The sequence below is a fragment of the Leishmania major genome, chromosome 25 (assembly GCF_000002725.2).
Source record: "Leishmania major strain Friedlin complete genome, chromosome 25".
Lineage (NCBI taxonomy): Eukaryota > Euglenozoa > Kinetoplastea > Trypanosomatida > Trypanosomatidae > Leishmania > Leishmania major.
Genome location: NC_007266.2, coordinates 268,914 through 293,493, shown reverse-complemented (window position 1 = coordinate 293,493; position 24,580 = coordinate 268,914). Strand labels below are relative to the sequence as shown.

The 24,580-nt window shown below is 56.0% G+C and overlaps 7 protein-coding genes across 7 annotated transcripts; all 7 read right to left on the bottom strand.

The window, feature by feature from the left end:
* Window positions 1-1,249: 1,249 nt before the first annotated feature.
* On the bottom strand, window positions 1,250-2,173 carry LMJF_25_0780 (hypothetical protein; the record flags this gene model as incomplete). Its single annotated transcript, XM_001683780.1, has 1 exon — window positions 1,250-2,173. The coding sequence occupies one exon, from the start codon at window positions 2,171-2,173 to the stop codon at window positions 1,250-1,252; it is 924 nt and encodes a 307-aa protein (XP_001683832.1).
* A 2,896-nt stretch (window positions 2,174-5,069) lies between these two features.
* LMJF_25_0770 (hypothetical protein) lies at window positions 5,070-6,620 on the bottom strand (the record flags this gene model as incomplete). The annotated part of the gene is made up of 1 exon (XM_001683779.1): window positions 5,070-6,620. The coding sequence occupies one exon, from the start codon at window positions 6,618-6,620 to the stop codon at window positions 5,070-5,072; it is 1,551 nt and encodes a 516-aa protein (XP_001683831.1).
* Window positions 6,621-7,073: 453 nt separating this feature from the next.
* LMJF_25_0760 (conserved hypothetical protein) lies at window positions 7,074-8,120 on the bottom strand (the record flags this gene model as incomplete). Its single annotated transcript, XM_001683778.1, has 1 exon — window positions 7,074-8,120. The coding sequence occupies one exon, from the start codon at window positions 8,118-8,120 to the stop codon at window positions 7,074-7,076; it is 1,047 nt and encodes a 348-aa protein (XP_001683830.1).
* A 6,457-nt stretch (window positions 8,121-14,577) lies between these two features.
* Window positions 14,578-15,798, bottom strand: PP2C (putative protein phosphatase; the record flags this gene model as incomplete). Its single annotated transcript, XM_001683777.1, has 1 exon — window positions 14,578-15,798. One exon carries the CDS (start codon window positions 15,796-15,798, stop codon window positions 14,578-14,580), a length of 1,221 nt encoding a protein of 406 aa, XP_001683829.1.
* Window positions 15,799-17,993: 2,195 nt separating this feature from the next.
* LMJF_25_0740 (putative DNA repair protein) lies at window positions 17,994-21,272 on the bottom strand (the record flags this gene model as incomplete). The annotated part of the gene is made up of 1 exon (XM_001683776.1): window positions 17,994-21,272. One exon carries the CDS (start codon window positions 21,270-21,272, stop codon window positions 17,994-17,996), a length of 3,279 nt encoding a protein of 1,092 aa, XP_001683828.1.
* A 1,515-nt stretch (window positions 21,273-22,787) lies between these two features.
* EIF5A2 (putative eukaryotic initiation factor 5a) lies at window positions 22,788-23,288 on the bottom strand (the record flags this gene model as incomplete). The annotated part of the gene is made up of 1 exon (XM_001683775.1): window positions 22,788-23,288. The coding sequence occupies one exon, from the start codon at window positions 23,286-23,288 to the stop codon at window positions 22,788-22,790; it is 501 nt and encodes a 166-aa protein (XP_001683827.1).
* A 384-nt stretch (window positions 23,289-23,672) lies between these two features.
* Window positions 23,673-24,173, bottom strand: EIF5A1 (putative eukaryotic initiation factor 5a; the record flags this gene model as incomplete). The annotated part of the gene is made up of 1 exon (XM_001683774.1): window positions 23,673-24,173. The coding sequence occupies one exon, from the start codon at window positions 24,171-24,173 to the stop codon at window positions 23,673-23,675; it is 501 nt and encodes a 166-aa protein (XP_001683826.1).
* Between the last annotated feature and the right edge of the window lie 407 nt (window positions 24,174-24,580).

Sequence of the window (24,580 nt, the reverse complement as noted above, 5' to 3'; positions counted from 1 at the left end):
TGTAGAGGCAGAAAAGGGCGTCGCAGCCAAGTGCGTTGAGAACCCATGGTGCCGAAAAGGGCACCAACACAAAGGAAGAACAACAAACAAACAAACAAAAGAAACGAATGGAAAGCAACCGCATTGACCGCACATGCGCACGCGCGCGCGTGAGAGAAAAGCGAAAGGGATGAAGAGATGGAGGGGGAGGGGGACACGACATTGCTGACACACACACACACACACACACACACACACACACACACAGCTGACAGCCTATGCGAGCGCACACAGCGCCACGCACAGAAAGGAGAGACGTACAGAAGAAAACAAGACGCACACATACCTCGTGAGCATACTCCCCGCCACATACCAAAAAAACAAAACGTTTCTTTTTCGTTTAGCCCTTAGAAGGCATTGCCGATAGATATGACATTTTCTTTTCTCTCATACTCGTGGAACCTCACGCGCAGCCGTCTTGCACACCAACGCACCAGCCCCCCCCCCCCCCCACACACACACACGCACACACAGAAGAGGAGAACCGCATGGAGAAAAGGAAAGCTACACCGTACGCGAAACAACACAAAAGAGAATCAAGCAACACCGTAAGCACCAACGACCATACAAAAAAAAAACGCACAGAGGCAAGCAAGCAACGAAAAGCAATGACCGCAGCCACCCTGTTGGAGAAATGGGAGGAGCGAGCGAGCTAGAGAGAGAGAGAGAGGGTGAGGGTGGAGAATACTAACAAGCATGCACACACACACACACACACACACGCACGCAGCGTAGCGGGTATACGCGGGACAAAGAAAAAGCGGGAGGAAAGAACACAAGCGGGGGGAAGGCAGCACGCGCGCTTACATGCACATACACGCAGCGCGAAAGATAAGACATCCACTGCCGCATACATGCGCACACCCAAACGCTTACTCATTTCCCTCTCCTCTCTGTCGCGCTCCGCAGTGCGCACACGCCCGCGCATGAAGGCGAGCGTGGCCATAAGGATGAATGCGTGTCTGCGCAGCTACGAGAAGTTTCATGTGTGGCGCACGCGGATGCGCGCACGGGGTGGAGTGCCACGACTTCACGGACAAAACGTCGACAACGGAAAAGGGGCCATCAACGACCGAGCAAATACGTAAACGAAAGAGAATCATGGCGGACTCCGCCAGAGCAGCTACCACCAGTGGTGCTCTTATGTGCGCATGCGGAGCACAGGTGGACGCTTGGTGTGCGTAGCGTCATCACCTTCCGTAACTCTGGCTCACAGTGGCGCCGGGGCATCCGCGTTGGTCGATGGACTCAGGGCGCCAGGTACCTGCTTCTGGTACCCCGGCTGTGGCAGCTGCTCTTGCCCGGGCTGTCCGCTGTAGTTGTAGTACGCTGGCTGCGGCACCGGGTACTCCGGCGGGGCGCCGTAGCTGTACGGCTGGCCGGCGGGCATGTTGCCTGGGTAGTAGCCCGGGTTCGGTGGCGAAGCAACGTTGTTGGCGTAGTACGGCTGCTGCGGGTACTGGGGCTGCTGCTGCTGCTGCTCGCACTCTCTACGATCCCTCTTCTCCCTACTCGAGCGCCCTGCACCAGAGGCGCACAAGGCAATACAGCAGGCACACAGACCGGCGCAGAGAGCGCAGAGAAGGAAGTCGCCACCGTCTAAGCCGTACTCGCTCTCGCGCATGTACACCAGCAGCAACATCTGCTCAGCCGCGTCCGCGCTCGCGTCGTCGGTGCACCGCAGTACGGGGCCGGAGGCAAGCACGTCGCGAAGGGTTGCGGTGTTCTGAAGAGGAAGGAAAGCCTCAACAGCCTCCGCTCCCTCCGAGGAGACCGGTGGCACGAGAATGGCAAAGAAATGAGCATTGGCGAGTGAGTTCGTGTTCTGCTGCTCCTTGTCAGCCGCAGCGGCGCGACGGTCACTTGACGACAACGCCACTGCTTCCTGCTCTTGCAAGAAAGCTCGAATAGCATGGATGGGCGTGTCGGGTGACATGCAGAGCTGCATGCCAGGGAGCTTGCGCAGTTCCTCCGTCGCCGCCGCACTGCCGGTCGCGGCCGCCGAGAGCGCCCTATCGAATACTCTCTGTATCTTATAGGTGGCCTCTACACACAGGACAGACACAAGCGATTCACCGGCGCCCTCCATCGGCGCGCTCGCCGCCACAGGCGCGATTTTACCTCGGTCGGCCATGCAGTGCACGCGAGAGACGGAACGACCAGCAGAAGAAACACACACACATACACACGCACACAGACAGAGAGGGCAATTAAAGCAACGGTGCAGACGGCAGAGGAAGGTGGGTGAGGGGAGGCCACTTGAGTGCAATACGACGAGGTAGTTGGAGGAGAACCTGTGTAACTGTTATGGGAAGGAGAGTAGGTAGGTGGGAACGAAAGAGAAAATCAGAGAGAGGGAGAGAGAGAGAGAGATGAGCCGAGTGCGTGCATATGTTGTATGCGCGGGGCGCATATGTACGAGCGTGTGTGCGAGCCTGAGCACCCACACACGCACACACACCAATAATGGTGAAAGGTTCACAAAGAAGAGACGAGGTGGACCGGAGTAGTGTATGTGCGTGGTGGGGGAGGTGCGCTGGTCATTGGCCCTTCTCCCCTCCACTGCATTTTGACGCCTCCGCGAATGCGCACACACGAAGAGGAAGAAACACATACACACACAACACACACACACAACACACACATACATACATACGCACAAAAGCGAGACACGTACGTGTCTCGCGCAGCAGGACATCCCGTTTGCTTTCCTTGTGTTTGTGTTTGCTCAGCCGCTCCCCCGCCCCTCCCAAAAACTTCGCACGACGCATCTCCTCACCTGCGGCACGTGGAGCTTAGTAAGGAGGGGGGCGTGGGAGGGAGAGAAACGGGGAGAAGAAGACGTGCTGAGGTAGAAAACTGGAGAAATGGTGTGATGTATGAGGGAGGGCAAGGTGGAGCGAGAGGAAGAAGTCAGAAGACACACACACACACACACAAGCTCGCACAAGCGCGCAAGCCACGAAACAACGCCAACGGAAAACAAGAGAAGAAGACACATCCGAGATGCACGCAAAGAAAGAGGGCAAGAAGATCACACATATGAGAAGGCGGTGACTACCACGACGGCACCGCTCCTTCAAGCCATGCTACACACGAAGATAGACACACATACACAAAATCGCTTCCATCCTTCCCACCTCTCGTACGCAGCTTGCACAACAGCAAGAAAAAGAGAAAACGACAAGAGAAGAAACACCGGCAGCCCACAAGCCCCTCGCCCTTTCTCTCCCCTTCACACACACATACACACACACAAATACATACAAACATACAACACAGAAATCTGCAAAACAAATAAAAATAAAGAAGGGACGAAAGTTGGAGCAACCTTGACGCACCACCTGCATCGAAAAGTAAACGGAGGGACCCAAACCTGCACCGCTAGGTGCCGCCTTCAGCACAACACATACTGCAGAGAAGGAAACGAAGAATGTCATCCAAACGAAGAAGAGGAGGAATGCAGGCACTGGGTGAGACACATGGCTATGTGCGAGTGGGAGGGATAAAAGAGAGAAGGAAGGAGGGAGGGGGGAAAGGAGAGGGGTGTAGAGACACACATACATTAAAGACACCCACCCACGTAAAAGTAGAACACATTGCCTTCTTTTTCTGCTCCACATGGTCCTCCCAACACGAGCAAGTCAGCAAGAAATACGCGCCTGCACAGCCACAGCTGTTCACTTCCCACGACTGCACTGCGTCTATGCCGAGGAGTCTGGCCAACCAGCACCGTTCAGCGTCGCACAGCCGAGTGCAGTGCCACTGCTTACAGCGCCGGCTAGGCCTCTGGATCACGCTCGAGATCACCGCAACGCAACTAAAGCATAACAACAGTAGCTGGATGCCTATACTTATTGAATCATCGACACGGTTGGCAGTGAGCTGGTACGAACGTGATCATGACCGCACGCCTCTTCGGCACACCGCCAGCCCCGACTTGTCCGCCGGACACCGCGAGTTCCCAGCCGTCCCCGAAGGCAGGCTGCGCCGGCTCCTTGGCATCCCCACGAAGATCGGGGCGCTGCGCCCTGTGCGATACCGCAGGTGGGGTGACCCGGCATCGTCATGAGGCGCATCAAGCAAAAGGAAGAACAACAAATGAAAGGTAAAAGAGCATGTGTGAAAGAAAGGAAGACGTCGGAAGGAGGGAAGAGAAGGCAAGAGAGCGAATTGACGGATGGATGTGACCGCGTGTGTGTGGAGGGGGGGGGGTAGGGGGAGAGGGAGAGGGGGGGGTGCGCAGCTGAACACAACAACATGGAAAGAAGTTAGTGGGAGGGAGGAAAGTGGAACAGGAAGAGAGTGGCTACAGAAACAGAGAGGTAAGGTTGGGCCACACTTTCTTTGCTTTCCACGATGCTGACATCACACTCCAGAACTAGATAACATGGGCCATGACGAAGCGCATCACTCTTCAACCATCCTTCCGATACTTCCCTCCCTTCTCTACGCTCATCTCATGCTAGGTCGCCCAGCTCCCTTCCTGGCTGTGCTGGTGGGAGGAAACAAACAGAAAACGAAACAAAGTAAACGCAGCCGAATTCAAGCAGGAGCCCAGAAATGGAAGAGACGGGAAGGTTAAACGGAAGTGGGGGGGGGGGGAGTGAAGGACAGTGGCGCTGAACAGAGAAGGAGTGTGTGCGAGCAAGGGAAAGGTGGTGTGTGTGTGTGTGTGTGTGTGAAGGGGGGGGGATTGTCTCTCACATACACACACACACACACACCACATGCAAAACGCATCTAAAAGAGACAACAAAAGCACCTAAGAGACAAGAGTGCAGCCGAGAGCAGCGTAAGGGGGACAGCGGAGCAGCGGGGACAACGCACGTGCGAGGCGAAAACACATTCCTTGTTTGCGTTCGTTGGTCCTCTTCGTCTTGGTGTCCGCCAAAAGCGCTCTCTCCCACACAACGTGCTTGCCGAGACGCCGCAGCAGAGACACGGACAAAGGCATCCAAATGTGACGCCTGGTTATGCTTTGAGGGGGGCGCCGGTTAGGAAGCCCCGTCTCTCCTCGCTGACGGCGCCTATAGCGGTCCTGCTGCAGGTGCGCTCGGAACGTACGTAGCAGATTGAATGGGAATACCGTTCATCTGCTGGTTCTGCGGCTGGTACTGGTACCCACCGCCGTAATAGTTCTGATGTAGCAGCTGCGGCTGAAGCACATTCGCATTGGTGTTGGCATACGCGTTCGGTGGCATGCCGTACCCGGGCGCCGCACTGTTGTAATAGTTCTGCTGCGGTTGCTGCCCGTAGTAAGCGTTGCCAGCGCCGTTGTGGTAGTACTGGGGTACACCATTGCCGCCGTAATAGTTCGGTTTCGTGTTGACGTGGTTGGGTTGTTGATTGTCCTTTGCGGCGTTCATGCAGCAGCAGATGCCAGCCGCAATGCAAGCGCAGATAGAAGTGCAGCACCCGAGCAGAAGCAAGTCGTCGCCGTCAAAACCAAACCTTGTTTCATGGGTGTAGAGCAGCACGAGTGCACGCCTTGTGGTGGGAGGATCACCGGCGCCGACTGAGAAACTCGCAGCTGCTGCCTCCTCCACCTCCGCCTCTTCTCGTCGCAGCGCAGCCCAGTAAGAGTCGGTGGCGCCGACACCGCCATGATCTTTGGCAAGAGGGTTGCAGTCAGTCTCACTGGACCCCAGAAGGGGGAAAACGAAGAGCTGATTGTTCATGCTCAGCTCGGATAGCTCCATCGACTCCGCAAGAGCCACCAGCGAGTTGGAGGAGGCCTCAGCAGTGGCACAGGACGGTGTGACATCAGCCGCGGCACCGTCAGCGATGGAAAGTAACGGGCGGCGAAGGGCAAACAGATGAAGCGTCAACGCGCCGCTGTCTACAGTATTCGCTGGTGCAGACAACGTTGTCTGGGACAGCAGGAACTGCCTCAGCACATCCACACTTGTGTTGGCAGGGGCGTGCAGGAGAACACCGCTAGCTTTCCTCGATGCCTCTTGGAGAGCCTTGGCGCACTGTGCTGGCGGCAGCTCCAGCGACTTGAATAACTGGCGGATGTCTAGCGCCGACGCGTCGAGGCATAAAATGGGGATGACCGCAGCAGCGCCGTTCGCATTGACGGCGGAGCTGGCCGTGAATGGAGGACTATACACTCCTTCTGCGCCCGCGCCAGACGCCGAAGGAGGAAAGTTCAGGGTGCAAAGCATGCTCTGCACTTCCATGGCGGGCGACTCTGCTCTACCAGCACGACGGGGCTCGTAATGGGTGGCGGATGCGACGAAGCCCTCACCCGTTGAAGGGTTTTCCTGCGAGGAGGAGGCCGACTGACCCATTCTCTTGACTGTGAGTCGGTGGCACTGTTGGTTCTTGTATTTTGCTCTGAAGACTTGGAGTACGTGGGTGCTCGATACGACGGAGTAGAACAGCCAAAACGCTCCAAAGCGGCTGGATGATGAGGAGGGGGAAGGACGGGTGGGTGGGGGGGTGGGGGGGGGGCGGAACTGCACACGAAACAGATTGCATGCGCGGGAGCACATATATGTGCGCATGTGTGTTGATGAGGACGAGAGGAGGAAGAAGGAGAGAGAGAGAGAGAGAGTTGTACACCACGAGAACATGCGGTGCCGGGCAGCAGTGCAAGGTTGAAGCTTTCAAGGGGGGGGGTGAGGGAAAGAAAAGGAGTGGAAGAGATGCCGGTGGGGATAGGCGCACTGAAGCGACTCCTTCCGTAAACGAAGCCGAAGCAGAAAACATATGTAGAACTGAGAGGGGGGGGGAAGCGTGTAGCGAGCTCTGTTTGCTCACGTGATCACGATTCTGGAGTTCAATGCTGTTCCAGCTATTCTGTCGATCTGCGCTTACATCCGGCGAGGTGGAATGCCCACCACCACCACCACCTTCGCTTCGCTCATGTATGTGCAACGAAAAAGAGACGCGTGCGTTGCTTTGAGTGTTTTGTGGTGGCTCCTAAATGTGTGTGCCACCACGTCCTTCAGCATCCGCCGCGCGTGCGGCAACAGGGGCGGGGAACAACGAGAGAAGAGACAGGCAGCAGGGAGCTGCTCGCGCGACTACCGGGGCGTCAGCCACGGAAATCGCTCCAGCACCTGCGCGCGTGCCTGAGCCGTAAAAGGAGGTATACCGCTGCCGCTGCCGCCATCCCCAGACGGCTGCATCAGTCGCGCTAAGCCGGCCTCATCGAGGTCTACGAGCATGTCAGCCGCTACCGTTGCACATAGCAGCCGCAAGGTAGGCATCCCAAGTTGCGAGGCCGCTCCCAGCACGTGGCACAAACGCGACCACATCCGTCGACGGTTGGCGAGTGAGAAACACTCGGCACGCTGCTGAGAGAGCGCAACTTCATGTGCGACAGTCACCTGGCGCTGCTGCTGCTGCTGCGTTTCCCCTTTCGGCAATGGTACCGCAGTGGCACCACCGAGAAGATCGACCCACGCCCCGCACTCGACCAGACGGAGGGAGTCCACCTGCGACCGCTCTAACCCCAGCAGTTGGCACAAGACGTAGTAATGCTCCCACGTCGAGAGGGCGTAGAGGTCTTGAAAGTTCAGAGGCCGCTGCAGTGAGGACGGTACGCGAGCAGGGGAGGACAAGAAAGTCGGAGACGGGTGTGCTTCGGCTGCAGCGATGCTGGCAGAGGTAGTGTAGTCGAGCGCGTGGAAGTGCTCCAAGTACACTGCTACCACATCGAAGACATCTTTGTCGAGAAACGGAAGTGGAACCGCCACCGGAGACGACGACCGAAGCGCGACAGTCGCAGCGGAGTTCGCGCCGACCTTGTCGCCCACTCCACGCACCCCACCAGGGTCACCCTCAAAGGCATCTGCCAGCAACTCGCGCAGTGCTGGGCATCCTGCTTGTAGAATGTATGCTGGACACATGTAGCAAACCGGCGCTGGCGAGGCCGTGCCAGAGGAGCTGTCGGCGGGAACGAAGGATGCTGGCACCCCCACTTTGAGAAAAACCTCCGTGGTGTACGAGCTATCGCTAGTGGCACCCGTGGTTGATGCAGTGGTGTGCTGTGAAGTTTGCCTTGGCTCATCCGCGCCGCAGCGACGAATGTGGCGCAGCAGAAAAGAGGGCTCGGATAAGCAAGCCATCTACACCCGCATAGGATGGAGAGTCGAAAGAGGCCTGCAAGGGAGAGAGAGAATGGGGGAGGGGGCAGCGCCGCTCTCCCGTATGCGAAAAAAAAAGATGATGGAGGCAACGTTGCAGGGAAAGAGAAGCTGGATGCGTCTTCATGGTGTGTGAGGTGCACCCTCGTCTCTCACCCGCTCGCCCATCTACTGCCTTCGCCCCCTTCCACCAGCTCAGTCTGGATGAACAGGAGGAAAAGGCAAAGCGAATAAAATGAGGAAGGGGGCGCCCACACCGTTAGCTGACTAGCAAGTGGGAAGAGGCCCAAGTGGGAGAGGGGAGGGGGAGGCTCTGCATAGAACGAGCACTCGTAGTGCTCGGTTGGTGGGTGGAGGGGCAACGTCAGCGCCGACGGTGAGAGCAGACAGAGAGCGAGAGAAGCACACGCACGTACATATACACACAGAAGGTGGAAGAGGTGAAAGCATTGGGGGAGGTCAAGAGAGGAGCATCCAGACGCAACAGAGAGAGGGCGAGGATGGTGGCGGCGGAAGCCCTACACACGCGCAAACTCCATCGGAGAGCGTCCGTAGTAGTGCCGCAACCGCCTCTCATCAACATCCATGCCGTCATTCTAGCCCCCTACCTCTGTCAACTCTCCTTCATTGACCCCCTACCCTCTTTCCTCCACGTCTGCCCTAAGTCCTCGTCTCATCGCTCCCGCTTCTGCAACCTTACCACGGCTCACGCTACAGCACTGTTGCTGAGTTCCCTTCCTCCCCAGCCACTCGCACAGGTGCAGCACGTGCCCTGCCCTCCCCTTTCCAGCTCTCCTCCACGTCGCCATCGCTGGAGCCTCTCCGTGCACGCTGCCTTGTGGGGCTTCTCTTCATTGTGGAGGAGCGCCTCATGGCCTGTTTCGTCTTGTTCCTTGCGGTTGTTCGCTTTTTTCGTTCCTCTTACACTACTTTGATAGTTCATCGTAATCACGCACACACAGAGACGCACGAACACATGCATACTCTCGAACTAAATAAGAAACCCATACACATTGACAGATGCCCCGATCAATCATCTAAACGCAGACATAGGCACAGACGCAGGCAGACAGAGACACCTCAACGCCAAACACACACACACACGCACATACACGAAGCCGGAGAGAGAGAAGGGGGGGGGGAGGAGACACAGACAGAGTGAAGTGTCGGCGTACACGCGACTCTGACACGAAACGGCTACACACGCCGGCGACAACTAAAGCGCCGGACGCATGAAAAGAAACAACAACAACAACAAACGAAAGACAGAGAAACAGGAAAGAGACACACCGACCGGTCACTTCCACACATCATAAGAGGAGAGGGGAGGGGAAGGAAGGGAGGGGGAGGGGGCCACGGAGAGAGGGAAGCACACAAGAACAACGACAAGAGAGCCAAAACACGAAGACGACGAGGAGGAGCAGAGAAGCGCCGCGCATAAGGCGAACAAAAAAACAAAGTTGATGAAAAGCGAGCAACATCATCCTACTCGAGAACTACAGACTACCGACTGACACGTGTGCAGAGACGCGCACACGCGTACACGCAAACGCGCATGAGGACAGGCAGATACACACAGCAAAAGAGACTAACCAAAACGTCGGCGAATGAGAGAGGATAGTGGCGATGGTGGTGGTAATGGAGCATGAGGAGAAATAAAAACAACGAGGGAGATGGAGCTTCTTGTCAGGATTCGACTCGCGCGTGCCGATTAGTGCGTCTCTGTGCGCATTTCCGCAAGAAAAAGGTGGAGAGAGGGAGGGAGCGGGCAGGAAGGACAGACGGGAAAGAGACATCCAACGAAAGCGAAGCGATACCATAAACTTCTTTTTCAGAAAAGAAGGGGAGGGGAGCAACCACAGCAACAACAACAAATGGGGAGAAGTCGGGGAGCTGCGCTCGGGCAACACAAAAAGCAGACCCACCACCCACACACACGCACATGCCAGCAAAAGGAAAGCGTGAACAGGTAGCTTCTACCATCCAACAGCTCATACGTGTCCGACGATGCTTCTCTCCCTTTTCGGTGTGTCTTCCTTTTCAGCTTTGCTGGCATGCGCATACGCATCTCACTCCAGCGCACCGGCATATGTGAGATGCGTGTGAGCTCGTCGGTACGTGGGCGGGGCGCGACGTTTGCGCATGGCACACACACACACACACACACACACACACACACACACACATACACATACATACACACGCCCCGCCCTCCCCCGCCCCCGCCCTGCCCCATCAGCCCTCCTCGTCCCCACTCCTCATCGTGGCAAAACGCGTGCAAGCGTGCACCTCCTGCACCTCTCACGTCGCCTTTTCGTTTGATTGCTCTGGTTTCCGCATTATGACGAGCTCCCACTTCTTCCGCCCTTCCCTCTTTTGCCAGTTCTACTTGCTTTTTTAACTATCTGTTTCACTGAGCTTCGCCCTCCGCATTGCTGGTGGATTGATCGACGCCCCTCTCTCTCGCTTCACATCGCCCATCTCTCTTCCTCTTCGCCGGCCCTCTCTTCACAGCGGAAAGCGAGGAAGGAGGCGAAAAGAGAGAGAGGAGAGATGGGCGGTGGGCAGCAACGAGGGAAGACGTCTACACACACATGTATACATGTATCTCTGTTCCTCTTGCTACGGGTTTGGCTGTTGCATGGACCTTGCTGCTGCTGTTTCTCGTTCATCTTGCCTGCGTGTGTGCTTGTGTTTTCTGTTGCATAGCCATCCAGGACAACATGAAAAAGGGAAAGGGTAAATTGATCATACGAACGCTCAACTGCAGAATCTAAAAAAGAAAACATGAAATACGCAACACGCACTCACGCGCACACACAGACATGGCAGGATCTCCCCTTCCTTCCTCCCTGCAATTCTCCACCTACCCACCCACACACCCCGCGCGCCTCCTGCTTAACAGTAAAAGGAAAAGATAAGAGGACGTGGGGACGGAAAAGGCGCGCGCGCTGCACCGGGTGTAGTGGGCGAGCGTGGTTCTCTGGGGAGCGCGCGTGTTAGTCTCAACCTCCGTTTGTGTGCTTGGATGCGTGTGCGTCAGCCACAGAAAGGGGAGGGTGGGAGAACACGGAGAGAGAAAGAGAAGTGGAGATTGGGAGAGTGAGTAGCTGATAGATGAGGAGAGAAGTGACACACACACACACACGTGCGCATACACAAGGACAAGACAGACACATGACAGTAACGAGAAGCAAAGCTGAAGAGCAAAGGGAAGAGAAGATGGTCACATCAACGCCCACATACATACCGGAGGGGGAGGGGGCGCAGACATGTCCGTGGGAGACGGGAGCGTGTACAGCAGAGGAGAGAGAGAGAGACTTGCGCTACAAGACGAAGAACACACCGAGAAAGGAGACAGAGCGCTTGAAAAACGGCGAAAGATATCGGACAGGCGACGTGCTGACGTGATGCAAGCATGGCGCCGTCTGACCACACTCGATTCGTCCCCCTTTTTTCCTCACTGTCCCTCTTTTTCTTGTTCATCTCGTGCGCACAGTTTCCTCCGTCCCTCGCCCCCTCTCACATTGGCAGTTACGTGTGTATATGTGCGGGTGTGCGGTGGAGGCGTGTTTGGCGTGGCGTCTCGTGTCTCCAGCGGCTTCTTTTCTCGCCACTCCTCCTCCTCTCTCACACACGCACACAGATGCTACACTACAACAACGAGGGTACCAAAAGGGAAATAATAAAAAACGAAAAGTGCGCGCACACAGACGACAAACAAGCGCAGACAACACACACGCACAGAGAGAGGTTCGAACGGGAAGGTACTACAAGACAGACCACATACAAGGGAGAGGACAAACAAACAACAAAAACAACTCCCGACACGCTTGACACGCAGACAGCCATCAAGACACGCCCCCTCTCCCTCCCTCCCTCTCTACCTCCCTCTTCTTACACACAATTTCGCACACATATTCAGAGAGAGGAGGAAGGGGGTGGGGCAGGTGGGGTAGGTGGTGGTGTGTGTGGGGGGGTCATGGGACATGTGTACCCGTGGAGCGGCGGTAACGTGGGGCTCACCAATAGGAAAGACACGAAAAGAGAAAAGAAGAAATAGAGGACTCCAGCAAGAGATGAGTGACGACCTCCGCACGCGAACAAAGACACCGCGGAAACAATCGCTAAAGGGGTAGCACGCAAGCAGCAGGCAACGTTCAAGACACGGGAACAACGAAAAGGGGCGAAAATAAAAATGGGCGGGGTGGTGAAGAGGGCTCGCGTTCAGACGCAGACACACACACACACACACACACACACACACACAGGCAGTCAGACAGCGTAAGATCGAAGCCGACATCAACAGTGAGACACACACACGCACTCCTTTTCGCTCTGTTTCTTGGAGCTCCCTTTCGGTGATGATGTGTCTTCTGTTTCGTGATCCGTCGTGGAGGAGGGGTGGGGTGGTGAGTGCTAATCTTGAATGCCCCCTCCCCTGCTCCGCCCTCTCTGCTGTCATCATACTTCTGAGATGTGGAGGAGAACGGAAAGGGAAACAAAGAAGGGATGAAAGGCTACTTAACATGTCGGAGGCGACTGAAGACGCAACAAGAACAAGCGGTGGCATAGATGCAGTACAGAAAAGGAAAAAAGGGGACGGTGATGGCGCCGTGTCGCCGCCATCGTAGAGTGCGCAGCACACCGGAGACGGCAAGCGGTAGGCGTAGGAGAGGGATGCGAAAGGGAGTGAGAGGGACACGGGGGAAGGGGTTGCATGGGTGCGTGGATGTATGCTAGTGCTGCGCACCACGTGAAACAACACACGAAAACGCCAGCACAGCAAAAGCACGAACACATAGAGAGGTGGTCAAAGACAACGGGGGGGGGGTGCAGAAAAGGGGCCGGGGCCGCGTGGAGCGAGGGGAGGGAGGAGGAGGGATGCACGTACAGACACACAGACAAGAGCACAGCGGCGGTACGCATACATTTCATTCTACATGCATGGCATACATCCCGTGTTTCCCTTTGCTTTCATGCTCTTTTTTTGTCGTTTCGCGCGCGCGCATGCAAGCGTGTCGGCGTGCTTTTCGCCTGTGTGTGTGTGTCACCTGACGAAGAGCGGATGCAAGGGAACGAAAGGAGAGCGCTTCAAAATGGGAGACAGCGGATGGAGACTTGCTCACCGATCAGCAACACAGCAATGGAGAGAGAGCGAGAGCGAGAGAGAGGGGAAAGGGGGCAGGGACAAGAGTCCAAACGGAGCATACGTTCTCTTTCGCTTACTTCTCGTTCTGTTGCCCTATTTTGCCCTCGTCCTCCTCCAGTAGGGGTGGAGATTGCCCTTGCACACACACGCACACGCACACACCAATCGCGCCACAAGAACGAAAGCAAACTGTGAGCGAAGAAATACAAGACAGAAAACACGCAGGGGGAGGGGAGGGGGGAAGAAGCAAAGAAAAAGGAAAGCGAAAAACATTGGTGCTCGAACAACGCGTGCGAGTGATCCATCCTCTTTTGCTGGTGTGTGGGTGTGCCACAGAAAGGCGCGACGCAGAGAGAAATAAGGAGTGGTGGTGGAGCGCACAAAGCACGGCGCCCTTCACTAACGAATCGCATGTACCGTGTGACTCTTTTCAACGGTCTGTGTGCTCCTCCCGCTCACCCTTCCCCATCTTTTCCACTTATCGATCTTACAGTATGCGAAATGTCCATCTGCCTCTCTGTTCTCGTCCTTCGCCCACTCCTACCCCTCTTCCTAACGTATTTCTCGTCTCCTCTGGCACAACTCCTTTGATCCCCTTCTGCTTCTCAGCACTTGTCGAGTGTTCCCCAGCCACTCTCGATGGAGCTCCTTGACGCCTCTGACCACACGCAGAACGCCCTTTCAGCATTCGCCCTCCTTGCAGCTGTTTTGTTCCTTGCTCTCACCCTTCCAAGTCCGCTCCAACATCGCTTGGAGTGCGAGAGGGAGTGGAGAGGAGGAGGAGGGAGTTCCCCTTCGCCCTCGGAGGGTACCGGCACTCAGCACCCGCCCAAACACACACACACACACATACCATCAGTTCTGACATCATCACGCAGCCCATCGCACGTGTGTGTATGAGTGTGTCTATACGCGCATATACTTGTCTTGACCACCCCCTTTTCCTCAACTGTGGTGCTCTTCTGTCCTTGACTGTTCTTCCACCTCTTCCAACAAGAAGGGGATCCTGCCGGTGAAAGGGCAGAAGAGGAAGGCGGTCATAGTATGTGAGAAGGGGAGGGGTCAAGTGGGGTGTGTGTGAAGGGGAGAACCTTGTCAGAGCACACGGCACTGACTCACTTGCGCCTCCACCCTTCTCGATTTTTTGTCCTTCCACCGCAGCGCATTTCGTCGCCCCTCCCTCTCCCTCCCCTCCCTCTTCCACTTCGCCGCCTTTTCACTTCTCTTGCATTCCGCTTTGGTGCTCCTCTTTCAGTGTTGCGTTTTCCCCCTATTTTCTTGCATTGTTCACTGCGTCTGCTCACCCATCAAGGACAGCAGGATAGAGAGCGGAATGCCGGCCTGCTGCTGCAGCGACTGCAGGCGCTCCATCTGGTCACTTGGCCCGTTCGACGCCGCCTCGCAGAGCTTCTGGAAGTAGTTCGAGAACCACTTCTGACGCTCGGCGCCTGTGAGCTTCGCCTCGGGGCCGTTCTCAAACTGGCTCAGCTCTTCCGTTTCTTCCGGCGTGAGGGCCTCGGCGGCCTTGAGGGTGTCGTAGCGCTTTTCTAGGAGGGCGCCCACGGTGGTGTTGCCTTTGTCTGCCATGGACTCGTACGCCTTACGGAAGCCGCTGTTGCGCGGTGCGCTAAACGGCCCGGGCACAACGGTGGTGTGCGGGGCAGCAGCGTAGTCGCTGCCGTCCTTAAACTGCACGATCATGCAGGAGATGTTGTCACGGCTGCCGCGCTCGATCGCCTCCTCGCACACACTCCCGGCCACCTCGGCGAGGTCGTTGCAGGTCTCCAGCTGCTGCTTCACGTAGGCCACCACCTCCTCGTTCGGGAAGTTGCCCTCAAAGACGCCGTCGCAGCACAGCAGCACAAAGTCGTTCGAGTTGAAGGTGAGATCCTTGTGCTGGACATCTGCTAAGGCGATCACCTTCTGCTCCAGCTGACTACCACTGCCTAGCTTGTACTCGCGGTCGCCGAAAGCCCGACTGACGGCCAGGCTGCCATCGACGCGGTTGTTCTCCACACGACCCGCGCAGTTCTCAATGCGCTGGCGCTCCCCTTCATTATTTGGCTTGTGGTCCTCCGTCAGAGGGACGCACACACCATCGATGCAGGCCACCACACGCGAGTCACCGACGTTACCAACCTGCAGGTGCACCTTGTTGCCCTCCTTGAGAGCCACAAAGAAGGTGCCCGTGCTGCCGCCCTCGCGGCCCGAGTCCATCCACTCCTGGTCGATCTGCAGTGCCAGCTCCTTCATCCGCTCATCCGTCATGGGGATCGATTCCTTCTCAATGGCGCTGCGCCATGCCCTCTCGAGGTACTGCGAACACTGGTCATTCACATGGCCGTCGAAGACGCCGAAGAAACCCCAGCTATCCGTCAGGTACGTCAGATGGGCATCCTCCATGGTCTCGCGGTACCCATTCACACAGTTGGAACCGCAGCGAAAGATGGTGTTTCCGTAACGCTCCTGGAGCTGCGTCATCACCGGCTTCGGAAGTGGAATGCCCATCTTTCCGAGTTGCGAAACTGCTTTTCCTTGGCTTGTCTGTTTGTCCTCTACTGATGCTACTGGGTCCCCGAGTAGCGGCCTGGCGAGTATATACCTGTTGAAGGTATATCGAGGAGTCGCACGTGTGGAAGAAGAAGTGGACGGAGTGGATATCGAGAAAGAGAACGCAGTTGTGTGCGTGTGTCTGTCTGTCTGTCTGTCTGTCTGTGTGTTGTATGTATGCAAACAGAAAGAGATGGGCTTGAGGCTGCGTCGGTGCGTGTTTGGAGGGGTGGAGGGGTAGGTGTGTATGCACTGCAGATCAGACTCGCGGAGAGGAAAGAGAGAGGAAAAAAGGGGGGAAGAGATAACGAACACAGAGTGAGAGAAGGGTGGGGAGGGAGGGGACAACCGGATCGATGAGAGCGAGAGCGAGAGAGGCGAGAGACACACACACTCACAGCAAGACAGACGGCGAGAGAGCACGAGAGAGAGAGAGAGAGATTCAAGCACGAACAGGGATGGAGGAACCACAGAAAAAAAGGACAAGACGGAAAGGGTGGGGGATCTTAGCAATCTCCTCTTTCTCTGCGCGTGCGTGCGTGCGTGTGTGAGAGAACCAGTGAGAGGAGAGACAGGGGCGTCTGAAAGGCAGAGAGAAACTGCGAGGGAGGAATCCAAATAGAAAACGGAAACTGAAGAGATGAACAACAAACGGAGTTGTGAGTACGTGTGTAGGGGGAGAGGTGTGTGTGTAGGGGGGGGGGGGAAGAAAAGAGGGGCAAATGAATCCAAAAAGGAAAACACTTTTCAAAAGACGATGTATGAAGTATGCGAAAGAGAAGGAGGAGGAGTAGGAGGCGATGTCGAGTATGGGAGGGGGAGGGGTTCCGACATCCAGCGATGGGACGGAGAGAAACGAGCACAATGCAAGGAGCGAATCCCCCCCCGCCCCCGGCCCTTTCACAAGTGCGCGGAAGAGCCGAGGTGCGCAGAGTAAAGGCGCCAAGATGAGCAGGAGAAATTGTGTGCTCTGTCGGATGCATTTCGTCTCTCATCTTTCTCGCCTCGTCACCCCAGCGCGGAGCCGGGCGGTTCGTTGCCGGCAGCGAGGTTGCACAAGCGGGCACGTACACATACACGTTAGTCGTTGTTGTGTCTCTCCCGTCTTTCGCTTTCCACGGTCAAGTAGTCGTCTCCTTGCTTTTGTGATGGAGGGCTCCGACTGCTCGCACACACTAGTGTGTGCGTGCGCATGTGAGGGGAGGAAGGGGAGCTTCTATGCTGAAACACACACGTACAGATAAACGCACAGGCACGCGCAATAAAAAGTCTCGCACAGGCAGGAGGGTGCCGGCAGCGCGGGGAGAGGAGGAGAGAGATGCAAGGTGGTGGAGAAAGAACACGGTATGTGTTGCTTGACGATAGGGACCGGCTGAAAAAGCAGAACAAACGATTTCGACGGAGCTGCGCTGGAGGGAGGTGGGGAGGTGGATAGGCGGTAAAGGGTCTTGCTTCCTTTGGAGGGGGAGGGGGTAGTATAGGGGAGGATAGCGGCTCATCGCACGCCAGGAGAGTCAACAGCGACACCAGCGAAAACAAAGGAAGAGGCTCTTGAAACGCGTTGACAAGAAAAAAGAGGAAAAAGAGGGAGGGTTCGTCACGGGAGTAGGAGCACGAGCACTAGTGGCAGATGGTGGGGGCGGGGGGGGGGGCGGGCGGCTGGCATGCGTGCTGTTTTCCATGCGCCCTGAAAACGTCAGTTCACAGCCGTGAGGGAGAGCAGGTGGGGTGAAATCGTTTCGCAGGAGCATCAAAGAGGGGAGGGGAGGGGAGAGGAGAGGGGCGGGACAACAGTGTTTGGGAAAAGCCGAACATAAAAACGATGACGATAGTGACGAGCAAGACAGCACTATATGTATGCATGTGTTTGTGTGCGTGTGCGTGTATTTGGCAATGGTGAACGATGAGGAGGGAAAGAAAGAGCCGCGCCATGTTGAGTCGCCTTGTGTTAAGGAGCACAACAGACAGAAGTGACAAGAGTGGAATAAGAGAGCGCCCCGGGTGGTAGCCATTACTCTCCTCGCGACACACACGAATTCTCGCTGTTGGCCACCACGTTTACCAGCGATGTGGTCGTCCTGCACACCCACACAGATATCCACGCACACACCGCTGGCACGTGGTGGCCGCGCGCTCTCTCGCTTTCCTCTACGCTACCTTGTAAAGAGGAACTGCAGATCCTCCTCGGTGAGCTTGTTGAGCGACTGCAGCTTGCCGTCAATGGTGCCCTCGAAAACGAGCATCTTCTTGTCCTGCAGGTCGACCATGCGCTCCTCCACTGAGTGCTCCGTGACAAAGCGGACGGCGTGAACCGGGCGGGTCTGCCCGATTCGGTGCGCTCGCTGTACGGCCTGCATCTCAACCGCTGGGTTCCACCACGGATCAGTCAGCACCACGTGATTGGCCACCTGCAGGTTCAAACCCTCTCCGCCTGCCTTCAGGGAGATGAGAATGACGCGCACGTTTTGGTCATGCAGGAAGGCCTGCAACACCGACTGACGCTGCGTCAACGTCAGCGACCCACAGAGCTTTACAGCCCTTATAGAGCGGCGCTGCAGCCAGTACTGCGTCAGGTCCAGCATGCTGCCAAACTGCGAGAAGACAACCACCTTTTCGTCTTTCGGAACTTCCTCTATGTAGTTAGCAATGGCATCGAGCTTCGTGCCGTGCAGCGGCTTCTGCGGGTCCAGCCGGGCGAAAATGCCGCGCTGCTCCTTTTTGGTCGGCCTGGCGTGCGCTGTACGCCGCTTAACCTTACTCTCTACGTGCTGCAACGCCTGAGTCTGCTCGTCGTCTTCACTGATCTCAGAGTTGACCTCATCTTCCAGCTCGGGAGGCAACGCTGCCGCAAAGCCGCCGACGCCCTCGTCATCGTCGCCCTCCGCATCCTGTCGCAGCTGCCGCAGATCCACGTTGATTCGTACAAAGCAGGTGGGGCAGTGGAGCTCCTTGTCCGGTGCGCTCTCCAGGAATTGGCCGAGACAAAGTCGGTGAAACTGGTGCCGGCACGGGTGCACCTTCAGAGCACTCTCGCCCTCGATGCCGTCGCCACAGATGCCGCACACCCCCTTGACGTTCACCACAGGGCCAACATCCATGCCTTCCATCACAAGCAGTGGGTTGTCGAGGGCCTGGCGCAGACGACTAAGCAGCTGGAAAATGTGTGCGTAGTTGTGCAGCACCGTGCCCTTGTGCACGAACGTATCGAATTCCGCCGTGCTCTTCTTGTACAGGGACTCGTAAAAGTTACGCTCCTCCTTCGTGAGCTTGATGCAGTGCACTTGGATTGTCAACGACGGCAGCTGCAGGTCGGCGGCCCGCTCGACCTTGGTGCGGCGCAGCATTGCCCGGGAAAATACGTCATTAGAGAGCATCATCATACCGCGTCGCCCGTCCCCGATGTAGCCATAGCGGTTGATCGGATTGAGAATGTAGCGGTTGAAATAGGAGTGGTGCTGCAGCGGTCCATGACCGCAGAAGACGCACTGATGAAGCGAGGTGGACGAGAAGGGGTGCGAGAGCGAGGCGCACGAGCAGCCTTCCGTTTCACAGTAGTAGTGTGCGTACGGCCGCATGCGCAAAAAGCGCAGAAGACTGTATAGATCACCAACGCGATTCTGTAGTGGGGTGCCGGTGAGGCACCATCGGTACTCGGCCGCCAAGGCGAAGGCAGAGCGGGCCGTGCTCGTTGTTCGACCCTTGATGCGGTGCGCCTCGTCTAGGATAACGCGCGCCCACTTGATGGAGTGAAAGATGGAAGCATCGAGGTCGACATCGTCGCCGCCAGTGTCCCTTTCGATGATGTCTCGAAGTTCCTCTCTGACAACGTGGTGTTGGCCATTCCTGGGGCAGAAAGGGTACCGCAGCAGCTGAAAGTGGCAGGCGGCGCAGCGGAACGCCTCCAGGGCTTTGGAAGCTTGCTCTGCCGCAGCCGCTTCCTCGGCAGCAGCAGCTGCAGAGTTGTACGACAAATTCGATGCGTCGCTGTCACTTTCCTCGCTGGACTCATCCTCGACCTCCTCATCGCTGCTGCTCTCGTCATCCTTCCTCGCCGCGTCCCAGCGACTGAGCACGGTGCGGCCGGCTTCCCGCATAAGCTCCTGGTACATGCCGATCGGTCCAACGACCCCCCGCGAAGCCGCAGCTGGCTGGAGCACCTTGCCTTTTTGCGCCAGAGCGGCCCCCTCATCGTTGTGATCTTCCGCCTTGACGGGGCACTTTCGATTTGCCTTCTCGGGTGACGATCGGCAACCATTGGCCACCTTACTCCCCCACTCTTCCTGCTTCCCCTTCTTGGCTGTCGGGGTGCCACAACCGTTGACCTTCCCACCCGGGTCACCCTCGATGTTGACCGCACCCTTGCGACCTCGCTTTCGCTGCGGCTGTGCCGTCGTAGCATTGGGCGCATTGACCTCCTTCTCGGCATCCTCTTCGTCACCCATGTCTACGTGGAGTGTTCGCAACCCCTTTCGAATGGTTTCGGCACACTGCACACTCCTTGAGCTACTCGCCGCCGCAGGCGTGGTGTGTTTTTCGCGCTTTGCCTGCTTCTGTGTCTTCTTGGCGCGAGGACCACAGAAGTACTTGTTGTGCACCACCAACTGACGAGGAATGAAGAGCAGTTCACAATAGGGACACGGTACTTTTATCTCGCTGATGAGAGCGCGCCAGGCCTGCTCCAGCATTGGGTAAGTGGTGAGGACAACATCCGCGCTCTCCAGCTCCTCCTTGGTCACCTTTGTGGTGCGGTACACAACGACTACCGATAGCGACCCAGGGACCACATGCTCCTTGATTTCAGCCTCCCATTGCAACATGGAGCTAACCGGACAGACAACGAGCGTGGGACCGTTGATGCGGTGCGCGAGCATCATTCCGACGGTCTGGATAGTTTTGCCCATACCCATCTCGTCTGCAAGAATACCGCCCTTGACGGGAGACTCGACCTCCTGGCGCACCATCCACCCCATTCCCTCCTTCTGATAAGGCAACAGGTGCCGCAGAAGCGTCGACGGTGGTGCCATTTGCTCCATCTTACCTCGGTGCACCAAGTCCTCCGGGTCCAGCGGCTTGAGATGCTCTGGCATCTCCGTAGAATGGACCTCATTCACCACATGCGCTTGTTCCTCTGGCTGCAATGCTGCAAACCCATGCATGGTGTTTTTGTAGTCCTCTGACTCACTCCTCTCCATGCGGGTGCACCCAAGGTGCTGCCACGCAGAGATCCACCCATTATCGCCTGCGTTGTGGCGAATAGGCACACCAACTCGCATCTCCCCCTTCGGGATCAGCTGCGAGCATTTCCGACATCGTGCCCTGGCCGTCGGAGACTTTTGCACAATGTAGTTGTAGACGTGCTCCTTGCCCTTCGCTGGTCGCCAAACCAGCCGCTCGTTTAGCGTAAGATCGGGATGTTTGGCGAAGTTCGACATTATTACCTGAAGGAGGCAACACAAAGGCAGTTACAGCCTTCTGCGGCGGCAGAGGTAATAGGGTGTGCTACGAAAACAACAGCGTTTTTGAGTGTCTCCAGGAAACTGTGCTTGTGGCTTGTGTACGTTAACTCTGAGGCTACCGGCCGTTTGTGTCTCCCCTCACGAAGAGCTTCAGTTCTCAGAAAAGCAAATCACAGACACCGCTGGTGCGCCACAGGCGCTAGAAAAGGAAACGATCTCGTGTGTGTGTGTGTGTGTGTGTGTTGGCGAGCCATGAGTGCAGAAAAAACACTTGCCGTAATTGAATCGAGCTACCAGGCAGCGTGCGCTACAATTATCACGTGTGTGGAACACTAACGCAGCCGAAAACGACACGGTGGATTGATTTGTCGCCAGCCCGCAATTCAGAGAGAAAAGAAGAGCCAGAAAACAGGACTAGTCGCATCACAAAAACTGGCGTCCACTAAATCGCATTCGTCTCCAAATTCCAAACCAAGTCAACCTAGCGTAAACCTTTCTAGATCACTGTTGCCTCGTTTTTCAAGGCTGTGGCTGCCATCATCCGAGCCGCTTCAAGGCAACATCGGCAGCGCCACTGTCGAACAATTCGCAGGCACTCGAAACCTAGTTGATAAATCTTACCTCAGCCTGGGAAAACGAGCTCACGTCTTCTCTTTCCTACAAGACATTTGCTCATGCATAATCACGTGCCAAACAGCTTCTTCACAGTGTAACATCTGACCACGCACACACGAACGAAGCAAGGTAAAGCCCATAATCGTCGACATGAGACAAATCGATACAGGGTAATTACTTGTTGCCAGAAACCGTCTTCAGGCATGCTCCAATGCCTCTACGAGTTTAGCTCAGTGGCACACACAAAAAACTGATTTCTTTTGCGTTTATTTTGCGCTTTCACTTTACCTGAAAATCAACTTTTTCCCCTTCTCCACGTGCCCATTCCGCCACAGAACATGTGCTCAACTCCACACTACCCCAACCGATCACAGGCCCCATCCACGCGGTTCGAAGCAGCCGAAGGCACACATCACAGCACTGCCGCTCCTCTCATTTGAGCACGGCCTCTGTCCCACACCCTACCCACCCACCCGCTGAGCAGGTCGCCTCACAGCCGCTCCCAGTCAGGCCGGTTGCCGCCTGATGCATCTCCCTCGAGGTGGCTGAGGCTCCCCCCACCACCACCGGCAGGCAGCGAGGACCGGGTGGGCTGCGCTCAAGTTACGTGGGCACTCTAACCATCATGTGGGTGGCACAAGCGTGTTTTTTTTTACAGATCTGTCTGCCTTTCCCACTTCGTAGGCACTCGACCCTTGCACCATTGCAAGTGGCTCGGCATTGACAGGAAAAGGATGGCGTCTTGGCTTTTGGGAGTGGGCACTGGAGCATGGACACCACGCTGACGTGTTGCCAGTCATCGGGGCCGAATTGTTTCAGTATTTACAAAAAAAAAATTGCTTTGGTTTTCATCAAAAAATCCAGAAGATACTTCCATCACTTCTCCGCAGCATTCTTCGTCTGCAACACCTGCTCAGTGCCCATTGCAGACACAACCACAACTAGCACCTCCTTGCCGGAGTCGAACTGCTCCTTGATTTGCGCTGCCAGGGCCGCGTCCGGGGGCATATCGAGATCCTCGCGGCTCTCGCCCTCATCGTCCATCAGCGACAAATGAGATGGAAGAGAGGAGTCTTCGTTGGGTTGGATATCCAACACGCTGTATGTGAAGGTCTTCACAAACGGCACCTCTACATTGTGCGTGGACGGGGCCTGATCCTCGAGGCGGTTTCCAGTGAAAATGTCGGTCGCGACAATGCTCACCTTAGCGTGACCGTGCTTGCCGGTCTTCGACACAGACAGGTCGATCACCTTGCACGGACGGCCGTTGATGCACACGTAGCCACCCTTCTTCAGGGCGCCAGCGGGCAAGGGATACGTCTTTGACGCGTTGTCGCCACCTCCCTGGTGCGAGAAGTCATGGTCCTCGTCAGACATCGTGTTGAATGAAGAAAACAGAGCTATTCGGAGCAGTGCATCGAACACATAATCGGTGTTATGACATTTTTGTAGGATACAGAAGGGGTAGAGACAAAGCGCAAAGCATTACGATAAAAGTATATCAGCGAAGAAAAGACCATGAATAGATTGCTGGACTAGAACTCTCAACAGGATATGCGAAGTTGCCTTGCGTTTCCACAAACACATGCATTTTGAGCATATGCACCGCTTACGCTGAGGAAAAAACGGCAATAATCACTTCGCATAGCCTTTTGAATAAGCGCATGATGTTCGGCACGAGCGCTGAAACAAAATGAACATCTACATTACTGCTTCTGTTGTTTTGAGAGAAATAAAAGTAAAAACAGTACCATTAAAAGTCTACTTCTCCGCAGCATTCTTCGTCTGCAACACCTGCTCAGTGCCCATTGCAGACACAACCACAACTAGCACCTCCTTGCCGGAGTCGAACTGCTCCTTGATTTGCGCTGCCAGGGCCGCGTCCGGGGGCATATCGAGATCCTCGCGGCTCTCGCCCTCATCGTCCATCAGCGACAAATGAGATGGAAGAGAGGAGTCTTCGTTGGGTTGGATATCCAACACGCTGTATGTGAAGGTCTTCACAAACGGCACCTCTACATTGTGCGTGGACGGGGCCTGATCCTCGAGGCGGTTTCCAGTGAAAATGTCGGTCGCGACAATGCTCACCTTAGCGTGACCGTGCTTGCCGGTCTTCGACACAGACAGGTCGATCACCTTGCACGGACGGCCGTTGATGCACACGTAGCCACCCTTCTTCAGGGCGCCAGCGGGCAAGGGATACGTCTTTGACGCGTTGTCGCCACCTCCCTGGTGCGAGAAGTCATGGTCCTCGTCAGACATCGTCTTAAATGAAGAAAATGAGCGGCTACGAAAAAATATGCACAGCCACGGAAGAGGAGGGTCAAAAATGCAAACATTTTTTTTTTCAGTGCGGAAAGGCGTAAAGGCAGAATGAATGAAGTTGTGTGGTGTATCAGATAGCACCAAGGCGACGGAGTCTGATTGCTTTGCATTGTAAACAGAGATTGTACTCCGTGTTCTTCCTTTTCTCAGGCAGGAAGTGTCACGTGCATGATGTGTCTACCGGTTAAGCTGGGTTGGGTGAGAAAGAAACAACCCAACATGCAACTCTTCTTTTTTTTTTCTGCTGTGACCTTTATGCTGCTATCGCTAGTAGATTCGAGATCAAAAAAAAAAAGAACATGTTGAAACCAAAACAGGCTTACGCTGCTGTGCCTCTTTTGCCG